General features: G+C 39.0%; 1 protein-coding gene across 1 annotated transcript in view; it reads right to left on the bottom strand.

The window, feature by feature from the left end:
• LOC106613609 (microtubule-associated protein 1S) overlaps positions 1-16039 on the bottom strand; it is a 50596-nt gene that overhangs the window by 12257 nt on the left and 22300 nt on the right. Inside the window, exons 3-4 of the mRNA XM_014216043.3 lie at positions 1285-1367; positions 131-271 (exon numbers count right to left, since the gene is read on the bottom strand). Of these exons, the coding sequence (XP_014071518.1) occupies positions 131-271; positions 1285-1367 (224 nt within the window). The remainder of the gene's footprint in view (positions 1-130; positions 272-1284; positions 1368-16039) is intronic.

Genomic DNA, 16039 nt, shown 5'->3' with positions numbered 1-16039 from the left:
ATTTAAATCTGTAACTTAGACTATAAACTGATTGTACAAAACATTAAGAACACCTGCTCATTAAGAACATTTGCTATTCCTATGACAAATGTCTGGTATACTCCGTGTATATTACAGTAAAATAACTCACCTCTTCATCAGCAAATATCTGAATGAAGTCACTGAGAGAGAAACATCCTGTTTGTAAGACCAGGTCTCCTGCCTCTTCGACACATTGTCCAGCAAGAACCAACAACTTGTGGCGAGACACATCAGATATAAGCCGGCGCACCTAGGGAAATGGAAGGAAAAGTAGTCATGAAATTAAGCTCCATTTAGTAGCCTATACAATTCCAAATAGGGCAATAGTTTAGATTGTGCTTAGTGTCACTGAAAATAAAGAGAAACAAGGCCCCTCATTCAAGTTTTTTTTTTTTTTATGTTTACAGTCTATAATATGATAAAAAGGGAACATGGCAAGATAAACCTTTCTTCATCTTGATCCAAATTACATGCATACTAGCCAGATCGGATATAAAAAAGGCTGCACACAATTTGTTTTGGTGCAGATGCTGATTTCAATGTTCAGCCTACATACAATGTTATTAAGTGATCAATAAAAAAGTATCATGTGTTAATATTTTCATGATAAAAAGGCAGCCCCTCAAACTCCATGGTAATATTCTATTGTTACAAAAATTCTCAAATTCCTCATCCCCCATCTTTTCCAAGAGAAAATATTTCAGGAATTACGGTTTACATATTCTCTTTACAGTACTAAACATACTGCAAATGTTGTTCAGCCATGACATTGAAATAATTCCTGAATTTACCAGCAGATATGCTCACACAGAATGAGAACGCAAGAGATTATTTCCCCTAACATTGAATGCATTCTGAAATATCGGTGAATTAAGCATCACAAGCATTAGCTGACAAGCACAGGCTGAAGTAGATTGTTGGTTCAAATGAGGAAGGTTATATTTCATTACAGCAATGACAGGATATGATTTCCAGTATGAAATGAGAGCCAGATGGCAGGGCAAAGAACCGTGTAATGTGATGGCAGAGTGTAGTGCAGGTGTCATCTGAGCAATTGGATCCTTTCCATCTCAGGACAAAGCAATTGTTATGCAAAGCAGAGCATACCTTAGTAAATATCCTATTGTCATTCTGAACATAGTTTATTTTCCAGTATTTTAAAATGAATTTGGACTACACAAAATATACCTTGAAACCGAATTAAGACTTCAACACCGAGGTCTGACATTCAACAGTGAGAGATGTAGCCTAATTAAGTCTCACCTCTGAGCAGACCAACTCATGGGATGGGTTCCCCACCACCTTGGTGTCTAGAACGTCTCCACTGTGCTGCAGTGTCCTCTGGCCTATAGGGAAGGAGGGAGAAACTGGTCAGAAACCTGAGAGTGAGGGAAAAGGCTCCTAGGAGGTAGAGGTTAAAATGGAACCTAGCCTGTTCCTTTAGACCTGACAACAACAAGGGGTACTGGGCAATAGTCTATGGATTGTTTACAGACTACACTAGAGACTGATGGTTGGAATGAAACCGTCCACATAGGCCAATGGACGTATGCTATATGTGGATAGTTTGGGAATAACAGATCCTGCATCCACTAAAAAGGTAAAAAAGCTTGGGAAAATCAGATGTCAATTTTTTTTCTCTTTTTACCGTAAACCGATTAGCAGATATAGATCACTTCAGCTCAATCAATCAATCAATCAATCAATCCAAATGTATTTATAAAGCCCTTAGTCTATGGTGTAGTCTGTTAGTCCAGACCAGCTCACAGTTAGTCTTGACCACAGCCAGAGAAAGATCCGTGTCAGCATCAGAAACAACCAGTCTATGGAATTGAATGCCTCTGTAAAGTGAGAGAAACAATGCTGCTCCAGGGCTTGATTTGAATTTTTTTAGCCACTTATCACCATTTTTTCACCATTGAATGATGCAAGGAACCACCTTACAAAACTCACTACCATCTTTTTTACCATACAGAATCAGACAATGTAGGCTACACTCTGCCTATTGGCTTCTTTGCGTATTCAAGCCCGTCTCAAAATACAACACTGACCCTTTAAGGCTCTCCTGGAGGATGGTTGGCCACCATTGGTTGCCTTTAAAATATTGCAACATTACATTTACAACCAAATCTTTATAAAATAATTCCCTATAAAAAAATCTATGAGGCTGATGCAACAGATCAGAACGTTTAGCTAAAAATTATAAAGTTTTATTTCTTCCTATTATAAGGTCAACAATGCGCGTATTAATGTGCCAAAATGCATTTAGCAGCCAAACACAAGCATTTATTTTTTACCTTTATTTAACTAGGCAAATCACTTAACCTCTACAGGATCGGTGGGTCCCCCACAGGACGGTTGAGCTAACGTTGGTTAATGTGATCAGCATGAGGTTGTAAGTAACAAGAACATTTCCCAGGACACAGACATATCTGATATTGAAAGAAGGCTTCAATTATTGTTAATCTAACTGCACTGTGCAATTTACAGTAGCTATTACAGTGAAGTAATACCATGCCATTGTTTGAGGAGAGTGCACAGTTATGAACTTAAATGTATTAATAAACCAATTAGACACATTTGGGCAGTCTTGACACAAAATTTTGAACAGAAATGCAATGGTTCATTGGATCAGTCTAAAACTTTGCACATACACTGCTGCCATCTAGTGGCCAAAATCTAAATTGCGTCTGGCCAGGCATAATACATTATGCCCTTTCTCTTGCATTTCAAAGATGGTACAAAAAAAGGCATATTTTTTTCTTGTAATATCTTTTATCAGATCTAATGTGTTATATTCTCCTACATTCATTTAACATTTCTACATACTTCAAAGTGTTTCCTTTCAAATGGTATCAAGAATACGCATATCCTAGCTTCAGGTCCTGAGCTACAGGCAGTTAGATTTGGGTATGTCATTTTAGACTACATTTTGAAAAAAAGGGGGCGGCTCCATGAACAAATTCTTATTTACAATGACGGCCTACCCCGGACGACGCTGGGCCAATTGTGCGCCGCCCTATGGAACTCGCAATCACGGCCGGATGTGATACAGCCTGGGGTTCATGTGACAGAGATTAAAATATCTGTTAGAAATTAAGAAAGCGGGGAGATCTAAAGATGCATCAACTAGCATGGGTTACTAATATGACTAGGATTATGCCTTTGGCTGCTGGACAATAAAATTATGAATACCAATATAACATGAGAAAAATGCTGGTTTCAATTGCATATTAAGTGTCTATAAAATAATACATTCAACATTATAGTCGTATTTTGGCTAGGATAGGTTACTTTGAAACAGTGTAAGACATGCTTCATAAAATGACATAAAACGTACAGGGTTTAAACAACTAAGTTTATGGTTAAATAGTTAAATGTTGACCGCCTCCACTCAGTTTCAAGGTGGGTGATGTGTGCGGTGCGCAACAGGCACTGTCCTTCACTCAGGTCTTGTGGCCATTTGATCTGAATGAACCGTGCCTCGAGCATGTCGACAGAATAAAGCCTTTAGACGTTAATGTTAATTATCCTTCATTATATTTGTCAAACATGACTGGCGTTTAGCCCATATTTATGTAATAAAAAAATCTAAGTTTGCCTCCATTTTCTGGCACCTCATGTCTGCATAGATTTAGACAATATGCATATCTACTACACTGACATGTAGGCTTTTTAATTTATGTACATGAAACATTTATTTGAATATTATTCCAATGTTGGCCTCTCTGATCCAATTCTGGTCGCAATAATGGTTTTATATATTTTTTTTTACTCATCCAGTCGGACAACTTAAAATCTATATTCTTCTTGTCCAACAATTTTTTTAAACATTTTTTTAAATTACTTTTCCCGGACAAGAAGACAGTGAATGTCGAGCCCCGTGCACAGTTTGAGGCACAGAGCTTTGCATAGCACAAAGATAAACCCTGGGCTTGCAGTGTGACTAACTTTTAGTGCAGGTCTGAAGAGAGAATAGGTCAAAAACAAGGCAAGGCACTGAAACCAGACAAGGCTGAAGCAAAAACCAAAACATGACTTACCAGTAGTTAGAATGTTCTTGGTTAAAAAAATGACATGTATACAATAATGCCATAAAACTCAAGAGAAACAAAAAGGCAACACTTATAATATCATATTTTTTGTTTTAGTCTATATTTGTTTAGAATTCTAGTTATAAGCAGGCTTCAAAAGCTGCAATGCCATGCCGAGGCTATTCAGGCTGAATAAACGACCTGTGAGTCAAAATCCTACTGCATCACATGACAGAATACAGTGGCATTCACTCATGTGCTGCGCCCAACAGCATCCCCATTTAACCTACAATTTTCCACACCGAATAATTATTAGGGGGTGGGCGTGGGGACTGTTTTATGACTGGGGTAGTGGAGCTACATGTTCTAAAAGGTAAAATAATCATGGAAGGCCGGTAGAAATCAAGAACTGTATGTTTTTTATGGGTTCTATAGGTAACACACTGTATGGCTAAAAAGTCTGTGGGAGCGAGAGAAAGGACTGCCAGTGAGATAGAAGGAAAAACTCAAAGCAGAACTAACAGTATGAACATTTACACTGCAAAAGTTCCGTCACTTACTACACTATGTCTGCTATATGAACAACAGCTCAAATGCACATTAACCAAACGCTCAGTAGATCCAAAAGTGAGTGGACAGTTACCCAAAAACCCAGCACAGGTCAGGTTGTTGGTGTGGATGGTCCAGCCAGCCAAGAAGGGAGATTTAGAGTGTAATTGTTGCTTGCTGTAGTCACATGTGCTAGCAGGTATTGAGCCTCTTATTGAATTACCACCCCATTAGGGAAGTAACTATGGTATATTGGAACATGGAGATCATAGTGCTCAGTCACTCAATTATCCAGTGAACCAATCATTGACCACTGTCTGATAACGCCCACCCCGAGTACATGAGATTGCGTCATTACATGAAGATAAGTTGGTCATTGGTTATCGCCAGTCCCCTGAACATCACTGAAGTGCAGAGAAGGTAGTTGTGGACAGCATTGAGAAACCAATGTCGTTGGCGTATCAACTTCTCACCCTTGTCATTACCCTAGTCAACCCTATTTACTGCGCTTAGAGAAGAGGAACCATTCTTTCCAGTCACCAGAACATGTGTAAAAAAGAGACATGCTCAAAGAGAGGGCCTCAGCTCCAACCTTGACCCTTGTGTAGAGAAGAAACAACATGAGAAAGCACTTCCTTCCTGTCAGCTAGTCGAGCTACGACGTTGCTATGGCAACAGCTGCAGAGGCTATATACAGCCAGAGAACACAATAGCACAAGGAAGCAAAGAATTAAGTTGACACAAATTATCTTATTTCTATTTTGGAATTATTCAACAAGGGCCATGACCAGATCGTGTATATAATGGTCCAGCAGTGTGAATCTCTCAGAGAACAGATATTAGTTGAACCCATGAATAACTAGAATCATTTAAACAAAAGGCTCCATTACCAAGGTTCAGGACTACCACAGCCCTTTTCTCCACGTGCTTCGTGTCTGGTTGAGCCCTGTCCTATCAGAGATGTGCCCCCTGCAGGGAGAAACTTGAGCAGCACACAGGGCAACATCCGACTCCCCACCACAGTGAGACTGAGACATTGTGCAAATGAAAACCAGCTAAACTGGATTTAAGGATTACCCTAAAACAAAATCCACGCTCCGTTCCCCTCATCCCCCTGCCCTCTGACGTCTCATCTTTGATGGCTCTCTGGGAGTTGGCTCCATTTGCCCCTTGGGGCAGATCCTTTCTTCCACTGTCAGGTTCTTATTGTACATACACACATTGCAATGTATCATTCAGTGCTGCTGGAAAAGACAAAGCTGAAAGCTGCCTGAAATATTCACAGCGATATGACTGAAAGGAAACAGTGCTGGATGGTTCCAGTTTCTGCCTTTATTCTTCAACTGGATGAGTCAGACCGCAAAGCAAAAGGTAGAACAGATTTGAAATCAGGATCTTGAAAGAGGAAAGATTCTACCATATTTCTCTTCTGGCTTCTTTCTGAGGTGAATTGTCGTTCTTTTTTAAGGTTTGCCATTTTCAGGTGTATCCCCCCCTTTCTGCAGTGCACGCTTCCTGGATAGATGGTTTTAATCTGAGCTGTAAATCGCAGAAGGTAACCAGGGCAGCCAGCCAACACACCCCACCCCCACGGCTCCAGACTGCAAACATTTAGTTAAACTTTGTGACCCTTTGACTTGGCTGTGCGAGTTAAATACATTTCTGGTCGCACTGGTGCAATCTGCACATTCTACATGGTCATTTTTTAGGGCGAATAAAACCACCCTTACCAAAAAAATTATTGTAGTTTTGAAACTACAGTAAAAGTACAGTAACAGCAGTCGACTGTGTGTGACGCTGTAATTGTATAATTGTTATTTAAATGTAATCTTTAACTAGGCAAGTCAGTTAAGAACAAATAGTTATTTACAATGACGGCCTACCGGGGAACAGTGGGTTAACTGCCTTGTTCAGGGGCAGACGACAGAGTTTTACCTTGTCAGCTCGGGGATCTGATCCATCAACCTTCCGGTTACTGGCCCAACGCTCTAACCACTAGGCTACCTAACTGAAGTGTACTGCAGTTAAAATAAAAATTACTGCAGTTAAAAAAATAAAATGTTTAATTTGGTCGCAATATTTGCAGCATAATGCAGTTATACTGGAATGAGAAAGCCTCTCACAAAAAATACCTCTCCCCTTCATGCGGCTGCTTGCTTCCAGCACACCAATTCCTGCCACGTCACTCAAGCAGGCAACATAGTTCCTAGCCGTTTACATTCTCTCTGCATGCTATCAAAATATTCTTCCAAAACAAGAATGACGCTCCTTTCCACATTGCTTCTTAATGTGAATCCACGTTTGCTGTATTGTACTATTAGTTTGTTTGTCTTGCCCTCTGCAAAATACTAGCTAGTTAGCTAAATAATACTAATCGCTAATACTAATCGTTAACTAGCTAGCAAAGCAAACATTAACTCTAATGCAGGTTGCTACCAGTGGTGGTGCAGACCTAGGATGACCACATTTAAATATACTCAAATGCAGGACAACAGGATGATTTTGCAGAAATTGGGAAAACAGTGTAACCCCCGGAGGGCCTTACAAATGACAATTTTTCAAAGGATGTAGGGTCAAATATTGAATATCATAATAGAATATGCATTAAATGCATCCTCCAATTGCAACGCTTGCCTATTGTCTCAATAAAAAAAATTAAAAAAAACAAGATAGGCATTCCTAACTTCAAAATAGGCCAGGGCATCATCCCTGTCAATCGTGAATGATAATTCTTAGTTTTACCAGTGAAATGAAAAACTGCATCTGCATGCCAATCATTTGATCTCAATCAGTTTCATGGGAATATGCATTTAGATCTTCTTGAATTACTGTTTCATGAGCAAATTAAAGCAGATGCTGTTAACTATATAGCCTTCGTGTATTTTGTTTCAATCAAAGCAGATTCTGCCTAGTGTGCGTGCTAACCATCCTAAAATATAGGAAATGTTTTTGTTGTAACATTATACTATCGTTGTGATCTTCCAAGACATTGAATTCAGCCTTGATCTAACTTTCCTAAATGAGCACCATTGTGAGAAGTGGCGCTCCGGCAGCACTACATCCCTGCAGTCCACTACACCGACTGAGCAATTGAAGCATAGCCTACTATTGATGCAGAAACGAGAGACCACGTGTGGCTGTTTTATGAAAATCTCTATATTTTGACAAGGAAACATTTCTGGTTGGTCTCAGGTAATGTAAAACAGTTAGGATGGGAGTCTTAAAATGGGATTGAGTTAAGTAGCAGCAAATATGTTGAATGGGTTACTAATGAGCATGGAGATCCTCACAAGTTTGACAAAATGTTTATAATGTTTACAATGTTGCAAGTTTGCTAGCACAAGTTTCCAGCCGGACCCTTCTGATAGTTGATACAATGTTTCAAGTTTGTTGCAGACAGGCAGTGCGTAGCCAATGTGATTTATAGAATTTAAAAAAATAAAACATTTAAATCAGGATATTTTCTACCTGCAGGCTGCAATGTTTTCATTTGTTGTCTTTTATGTAGGCTATTTTTACATAGTTTCCAATGGCAATGTAAGTTACTTTTAGATTAGTATCATTTTCATTTAGATATAATTTAGATGAACTACATGGCAATGATTTTGAGATGCAAAGACTATTATAAATGAAATGAAACTGTTCCATGAAAATGTGCATATGAAAATCATAACTGGCATGCAGATCGGTAGAAAGAAATTGGCACTCCAAATGGAAAAGGTTGCGGACCCCTGGTGTAGCCTATTACCGGAAACTTCAGGAGCATAACGGCAGAATCTGCGAAGGCCAGCAGCAGCGGAAGGATGGGGGTTGGGAACAGATTTTTTTGTTCTCGTTAGGCTCTTGAGCTCTGCCTCGGTCATTTGTATCTTAATTATTTAATCAAACAGTGTGCTTACAGCATCAGACAAGCTCAGTACATATAGTTGATTTAATTAAAACACATAGGATGCGTCTATACGTGGAAAAATACATGTTTTCAAATTTGGTTTTCTGATTCTTTTTTTAGGTCAGCATGTTGTTAGTGCAACATTATGTTCTGAATCAGAGAGCTACCTATATTCCAATTGTATCATTCCAACAGTTCACCCAAGTGCTTTGATCTACAGGTAACTGCCAAAATAATGGAAACACTTGAGTAAATGAGGGATACAAAGTATAATTTAAAGCAGGTGCTACCACACAAGTGTAATTCCTGAATTCATTCCGCAATTAACATCCCATCATGCTTAGGGTTATGTATAAAAATGCTGGGCAGCCAAAATAATTTTCTACGTCCCCATAGAATGACAATGCTCCCACCCACAGGGCACAAATGGTCAGTGAAAGTTTTCATGCTCATCAAACCAATCAGATGTCATCAGATGTTAACCCAATTGAACACTTATGGGAGATTCTGGAGTGGTGCATGAGACAGCGTTTTCCATCACCATCAACAAAACACCAAATGATGGAATTTCTCATGGAAGAACAGTGTCGCATCTCTCCAATAGAGTTCCAGACACTTCTGGAATCTATGCCAAGGTGCATTTAAGCTGTTCTGGCTCGTGATGGCCCAACGCTCTATTAAAATACTTTGTTGGTATTTCCTTTGGCAGTTATCTGTAAGTCAAATTGAAATCGCAATATTTGGTTGAAAAAAAAAAAAAGAAAAAAAAATCTCACAATTAGATGTTTTGCCCATATTGTGCACCCCTATTTAAAAGCAGCTAGCTGTCCATATTAAAGAGGGTCACTTTCTGTAGGTATACGTTTTTGTTTATACATCTGTCTCAAAGCACACTTTTACAATCGAGATATCTGATATGACTTTCAAATACGGAGCGCACGAAATGCGCATCGGCCATCGCAATAGGCCTCATTGCAAAGTAGGAAATTACATTTACTGTTTGATTAATACATGGATACTAGCAATAGGTGTTCCATTTACAGTTAGCGATCTAGCTACTGTGGTTTGAGTTTCCACGTCGTTAGGTGGTGAACTAGCACAAATTGAATTATGCCAATGTAATATTTGTGCACAAAGATGGAAGCAAATTCATCTCTGGAGCCTTATTTTGACAGTAAAAAAAAAATCTTAATTGTCAACCCAAAATTCATGACAATCACTGGATTCATTTATTTCTTAAATATTTATTTCTTGGATATCTTTGGAACTTAACTTTTACATAAGACAAATAATATTTGAAATGCCATCTCAGTGGTCTCTTAAACTTCTCAATAGAGCACTGTGCATGACTTTACAATGACGTTATAGGATGATTACTCCTATTTGTATTATTGTGTGACGCTGTGACTAAGGCTAGGACGGATATTTAATAACCGGGTAACTAACTGTAATGGATGAAGACCGCCATGAAAATAAAACAACCGTCGAAACCGTTTACATAGGCCTACATTAATGTTTTATTAAATTTCATTTTCAGGTAGATTAACTTTACCTAGTGGCGGGAGTGTACCCCTAATAAATAAATAAAAATACACACACATAAAAAACACAGTTTACAAGCAATTTTTTTGCTAACTTAGTCTGTCTACATCTCCTCTTTTCAACTGTTTGATGCTCCAGCAGCTAATCTGCTAGATGCGTAGGGGAGTAGAAGCGGTAGCCTATAGGCTATGGCACGTCAGTAAAAGAATAGCCCGTGTGGACTTTAAAATAAAATACAATTTCGTCACAGGTGCCGAATACAACCGGTGTAGACCTTACAGTGAAATGCTTACTTACAAACCCTTACCCAACAACGCAGTTAAGAAAATACCTAAAAAAAAAGTAAGAAATAAAAGAAATTAAAGAGCAGCAGTAAAAAAACAATACCGAGGCTATATACAAGGGGTACTGGTACAGAGTCAATGTGCGGGGGCGCCGATTAGTCGAGGTAATTGAGGTATGTAAGAAAAAGTATGTGAACCCTTTAGAATTACCTGGATTTCTGCATAAAACGTAATCTGAATCTTCATCTAAGTCACAACAATAGACATTCACAGTGTAGGTTGGAAAAAGTATGTGAACCCCTAGGCTAATGACTTCTCCAAAAGCTAATTGGAGTCAGGAGTCAGCTAACCTGGAGTCCAATCAATGACACGAGATTGGAGATGTTGGTTAGAGCTGCCTTGCCCTATTTAAAAAAAATACATAATAATTGTGAGTTTGATATTCACAAGAAGCATTGCCTGATGTGAACCACGCCTCGAACAAAATAGATTAGCATTTTTGGCTTGCATAAAGCTGGAAAGAGTTACAAAAGTATCTCTAAAAAGAGTCAATGTTCATCAGTCCACAGTAAGGCACATTGTCTATAAATGGAGATGATGTGTTACCTCGACTAATCGGTGCCCCCGCACATTGACCCTGTACCAGTACCCCTTGTATATAGCCTCGCTATTGTTTTTTTTACTGCTGCTCTTTAATTTCTTACTTTTTTTTGTATTTTTTCAGTAAGACTTTTAGACAGGTCAACATTCACAAGGCCACAGGGCCAGTTGGATTACCAGGACGTGTACTGCGAGCATGCGCTGACCAACTGGCAAGTGTCTTCACTGACATTTTCAACCTCTCCCTGTCCGAGTCTGTAATACCAACATGTGTCTGAATACTTATGTAAATAAAGTATTTCTGTTTTACATTTTTTATAAATTTGCAAACATTTCTAAAAGCCTGTTTTCACATATGTCATTATTGGGTATTGTGTAGATTGCTGAGGATGATTTTTTTAATGTTACAAAATGCGCAAAAAGTCAAGGGGTCTGAATACTTTCTGAATGTACTGTGTATTGCCTACTCGTTCAATAACTAGAGAGAGAGAGGGGGAAGAGATAGGCCAGTGGAGTTGCCAGCAGAGAGACGCGAATTGCGCAAGAAGGGAACAGTGAAGACAGAAAAAAGAAATATCAGCCGGAGTTTACTCTTATCAATATGTGGTTGCACAGATTCAGATAAAGCGCACAAAAAAAATAAAAAAATAAAATATAAATGGAGTGTCAACATGACACATGTATCAACGGCTGAACATTAGGTTACGGACAGGTTGCATGCGTTATTAATTTTCGAATGGTTGTCAATTTCATCTTCATGCCTATCACAGCTGTCTCTATCCCCCTTGACTTTCCTCGTCAATGTAGATCATATACTACATTGATTTAGCGTTATCCTATAACGTAGACCATTTTTTAAATATCCTACAGAAAGGATTTTAAGCTAATACGTTTTTGGGAAAGGACAAATGCGATTTGATTCTGTCAGATGTGCTGCAGGCGGCTTTGATTGATGGGTCATTTTAGGTGGGTGGGTGTGCGTGTACGACTTCATTAATTCTCTACGTCCATCCAGAAAGTTTCCTAAAAATAGGCCTAGCCTGTCTGGACTTTATTTCTATCTGATTAAAGAGATGAACTGTCTAGTTGCAGGGTCAGCATATGTGCGAGGATTGGAATGACAGGTGCCAGCATTGGGTTTCCTCTCTTATTAAATGGAGTGCGACTGAATGAAACGTAGCCAAGCGCCTTTCATGAGTCATCCCATAGGCTGCATAAGCTTATATTTTTACATTTTCAGCAGCATATACGTTTTCCAGTAGTATATAATTTCTCTCTCATTACTGCGTCCTCTCTACCCACTTTGAACAACATATTGCCACAGAGAATGACCGCAGCAGCATTGGTGACGTTATGCAAATTGTTTGATAAAGTGGAGGGGGGGAAAAAAATACTATTTCTGTTGTTGTTGCAGAAAACACATTTATTTATAAACATTCAGCATCTGACAAGAGTGCATGAAAACAAACTATTTGATATAATGCAATCTGATTTTATGATCGAAAGAAATTATTGCACATTAAGGTACATTTTTTTCAAGGGATATTTGAAAACACAAATGGTCAAATCAGTGTTGATTTCCATGACACCTATTAGACACACAATCAAACCAAAACAGTGTCTAATTCACGACTCGCATTGCAATTTCATCATACAAAGCTATTATTGAAAGCCAATTTAAACAAGTTGAATTGTCTGCTTTCCCAAAGCAATCCGATTTAAAAAAGGTGCACTATGCAGAAATCACTCCAACATTTCCTGGTTGCTAAAATGTTTACTGTTTTGGTTAATATGACGAAACAAGCAAATATAGTGTAGAGAATAATTGTACCATCTGAACTGCTGTGAAATAGCTCTTCCATAACCAAAAACATTGTATTTTCAGCTGTTTAAAGCTGGTGTACAAAACCGAAAGTAAAAGACGCGAAAACAAAACGTAAGAATGGGAAGCATAGAAATAGTGCACTTATAACAGCTTTACTAGCGCTTCTTTGACTTGCTTGCAATGACAGATCTATAACTCACATTTCTATGTGCATTTGGTCAGGTGGCCCAGAAAGGTACATATTGCAGCTTTAATGCCAGTGACATACATTACCCTGTTTTCATCAAAGAATCCAGAGCGGACTGCTTGAAGGACATTAGTAGTAGTCTTAACTTCTCTAGGGTAGGGGGCAGTATTTTGACGTCCAGATGAAAGGCGTGCCAAAGTAAACTGCCTGCTACTCAGGTTCAGAAGGTAGGATATGCATATTATTAGTAGATTTGGATAGAAAACACTAAAGTTTCTAAAACTGTTTGAATGATGTCTGAGTATAACAGAACTCATATGGCAGGCAAAAACCTGAGAAAAATCCAACCAGGAAGTGTGGAAATCTGAGGTTTGTAGTTTTTCCAGTGATTGCCTATACAGTATACAGTGACTTAGGGTTCATTTTGCACTCCCTAAGGCTTCCACTAGATGTCAACAGTCTTTAGAACCTTGTTTCATGCCTCTACTGTTACTGGGGAGAGAATAAGAGCTGATTCAACAAGTGGACTGCCTGAGGCCAATGAGTTGTTTACTGCGCATTCACGCAGGCACGCCGTTCCTTCTTTTTCCTCTGTAATGAATACGCTATTGTCTGGTTGGAATATTATCGAATATTTATGATAAAAAGACCCCAAGGACTGATTGTAAACATCGTTTGACATGTTTCTACGAATGGTAATGGAACTTTTTGACTTTTCGTCTAGGGTTTTGCGCTCGCGCATTGTGCCTTTGGAATAGTGATCTGAACGCGAACAAAACGGAGGTATTTGGACATAAATATGGAGTTTATCGAACAAAACAAACATTTGTGGAAGTGGGAGTCCTGGGAGTGCATTCCGACAAAGATCAGCAAAGGTAAGTGAAGATTTATAATACTATTTCTGAGTTTTGTTGACTCCAGAACTTGGCGGGTAACTGTATAGCTTGCTTTGATGGCTGAGCTCTGAACTCAGAATATTGAACAATGTGCTTTTGCCGTAAAGCTATTTTGAAATCTGACAGCGGTTGCATTAAGGAGAAGTGTATCTATAATTCTTTCAATAACTGTTGTAAATTCTATCAACATTTATGATGAGTATTTTTGTAAATTGATGCGCTCATTCACCGGAAGTTTGAGGCAAAACATTTTCTGAACATCACGCGCCAATGGAAAATGGGGTTTTTGGATATAAATATGAACTTTTTTCGAACAAAACATACATGTATTGTGTAACATTGAGTCCTGGGAGTGTCATCTGATGAAAATTGTCAAAGGTTAGTGATTCATTCTAGCTGTATTTCTGTTTTTTGTGACGATCCTCCTTGCTTGGAAAATGGCTGTGTGGTTTTTCTTGTCTCAGCGCTGTCCTAACATAATCTAATGTTATGCTTTCGCCGTAAAGCCTTTTTGAAATCGGACAATGTGGTCGGATTAACGAGAAGTGTATCTTTAAAATGGGATATAATAGTTGTATGTTTGAGAAATTTGAATTATGAGATTTTTGTTCTTTTCAATTTGCCGCCCTGCTATTTCACTGGCTGTTGAATAGCGTGTCCCACATACCCCAGAGAAGTTAACCTTGCTAATAGAAAAAGGACACATTTTTTATATTTTACCTTTATTTAACCAGGTAGGCAAGTTGAGAACAAGTTCTCATTTACAATTGCGACCTGGCCAAGATAAAGCAAAGCAGTTCAACACATACAACACAGAGTTACACATGGAGTAAAAAAAACATAGTCAATAATACAGTAGAAAAATAAGTCTATATACAATGTGAGAAAATTAGGTGAGATAAGGGAGGTAAAGGCAAAAAAAGTCCATGGTGCCGAAGTAAATACAATATAGCAAGTAAAACACTGGAATGGTAGATTTGCAGTGGAAGAAAGTGCAAAGTAGAAATAATGGAAATATAAATAATATATACAATAAAATACTGTAAGTAAGGCGTGATAAGAAAAAGGCAAGCTTGACCTCAAGGCAAATGTTTCAGGATCAGGAAGGAGATGAGGGCCTGGAACCACAAATATATATTTTGAGCAGCAAGACGACGTAAGGATAAATAAATCTCTCTCACCCACCCAACTAGGCTTCAGAGTGAAGAGATAGAAACCCACCAAACTGGGTTTCAGACTGGATTATCCATGAGAACTGACTCAAATATGGACATTTTTGGCACTATCCTTGGAGTTCAGACGAAGGGAATTGGATGTGAACTACCAAACAGTTGCATTCACAGTATGTATATGCAATATGGCAGTAGTACATACCAATACATCCCCAGTCATGAAGAGATTTACAGTAATAACCACTGTTAATTGTTTAGGCTTCAATACATGGACATCATTTGAACATGACAAATTAAATAATGATAAAAGCAGCTCTGATAAAAAACGAAATCCCATTGAAAACACAGGTAACTGCCCAAGTAAAGGAAACTCCAACATAGTGTCTGAATAGGGTGTTGTGGCACCACGAGCCACCAGCTTCAAAGCACCTTGGCATGAATTTGACAAGTGTCTGGAACTCCGTTGGAGGGATGCGACACCATTCCACAAGAAATTCCATCATTGGGTGTTTTGTTGATGGTGGAGGAAAACGCTGTCCCAGATGCCGCTCAAGAATCTCGCATAAGTGTTCAATTGAGTTGAGATCTTGTGACAAACACACAGACACACACCACTTAAACCGCCTATGCTCCTTTGAGACCCTTCTTTCAAAGTCACTGACAGCTCTTCTAGCCACGGTAGCTAAATAATGGGCAACTGGGCATTCGTATACATGACTAAGCATGATGGGATGTTAATTGCTTAATTATCTCAGGGACCACACCTGTGTGGAAGCACCTGCTTTCAATATACTTTGTAAAACACATTAGACTTGTCAATCATGGGCTGGTGCCATCAGGGGAAAATGTCAGCCTGGAGCCCTGCCCACTGTATCAGGAGAGACAGCCAGCCTGGAGCCCTGCCCACTGTAACAGGAGAGTCAGCCAGCCTGGAGCCCTGCCCACTGTAACAGGAGAGACAGTCAGCCTGGAGCCCTGCCCACTGTATCAGGAGAGACAGCCAGCCTGGAGCCCTGCCCACTGTAACAGGAGAGACAGTC

Source organism: Salmo salar, chromosome 10 (genome assembly GCF_965601325.2).
Source record: "Salmo salar chromosome 10, fSalSal1, whole genome shotgun sequence".
NCBI classification, from domain to species: Eukaryota; Metazoa; Chordata; class Actinopteri; order Salmoniformes; family Salmonidae; genus Salmo; species Salmo salar.
The sequence above is the reverse complement of the archived record's forward strand: the minus strand, read 5'-3'. Positions and strand labels throughout refer to the sequence as shown.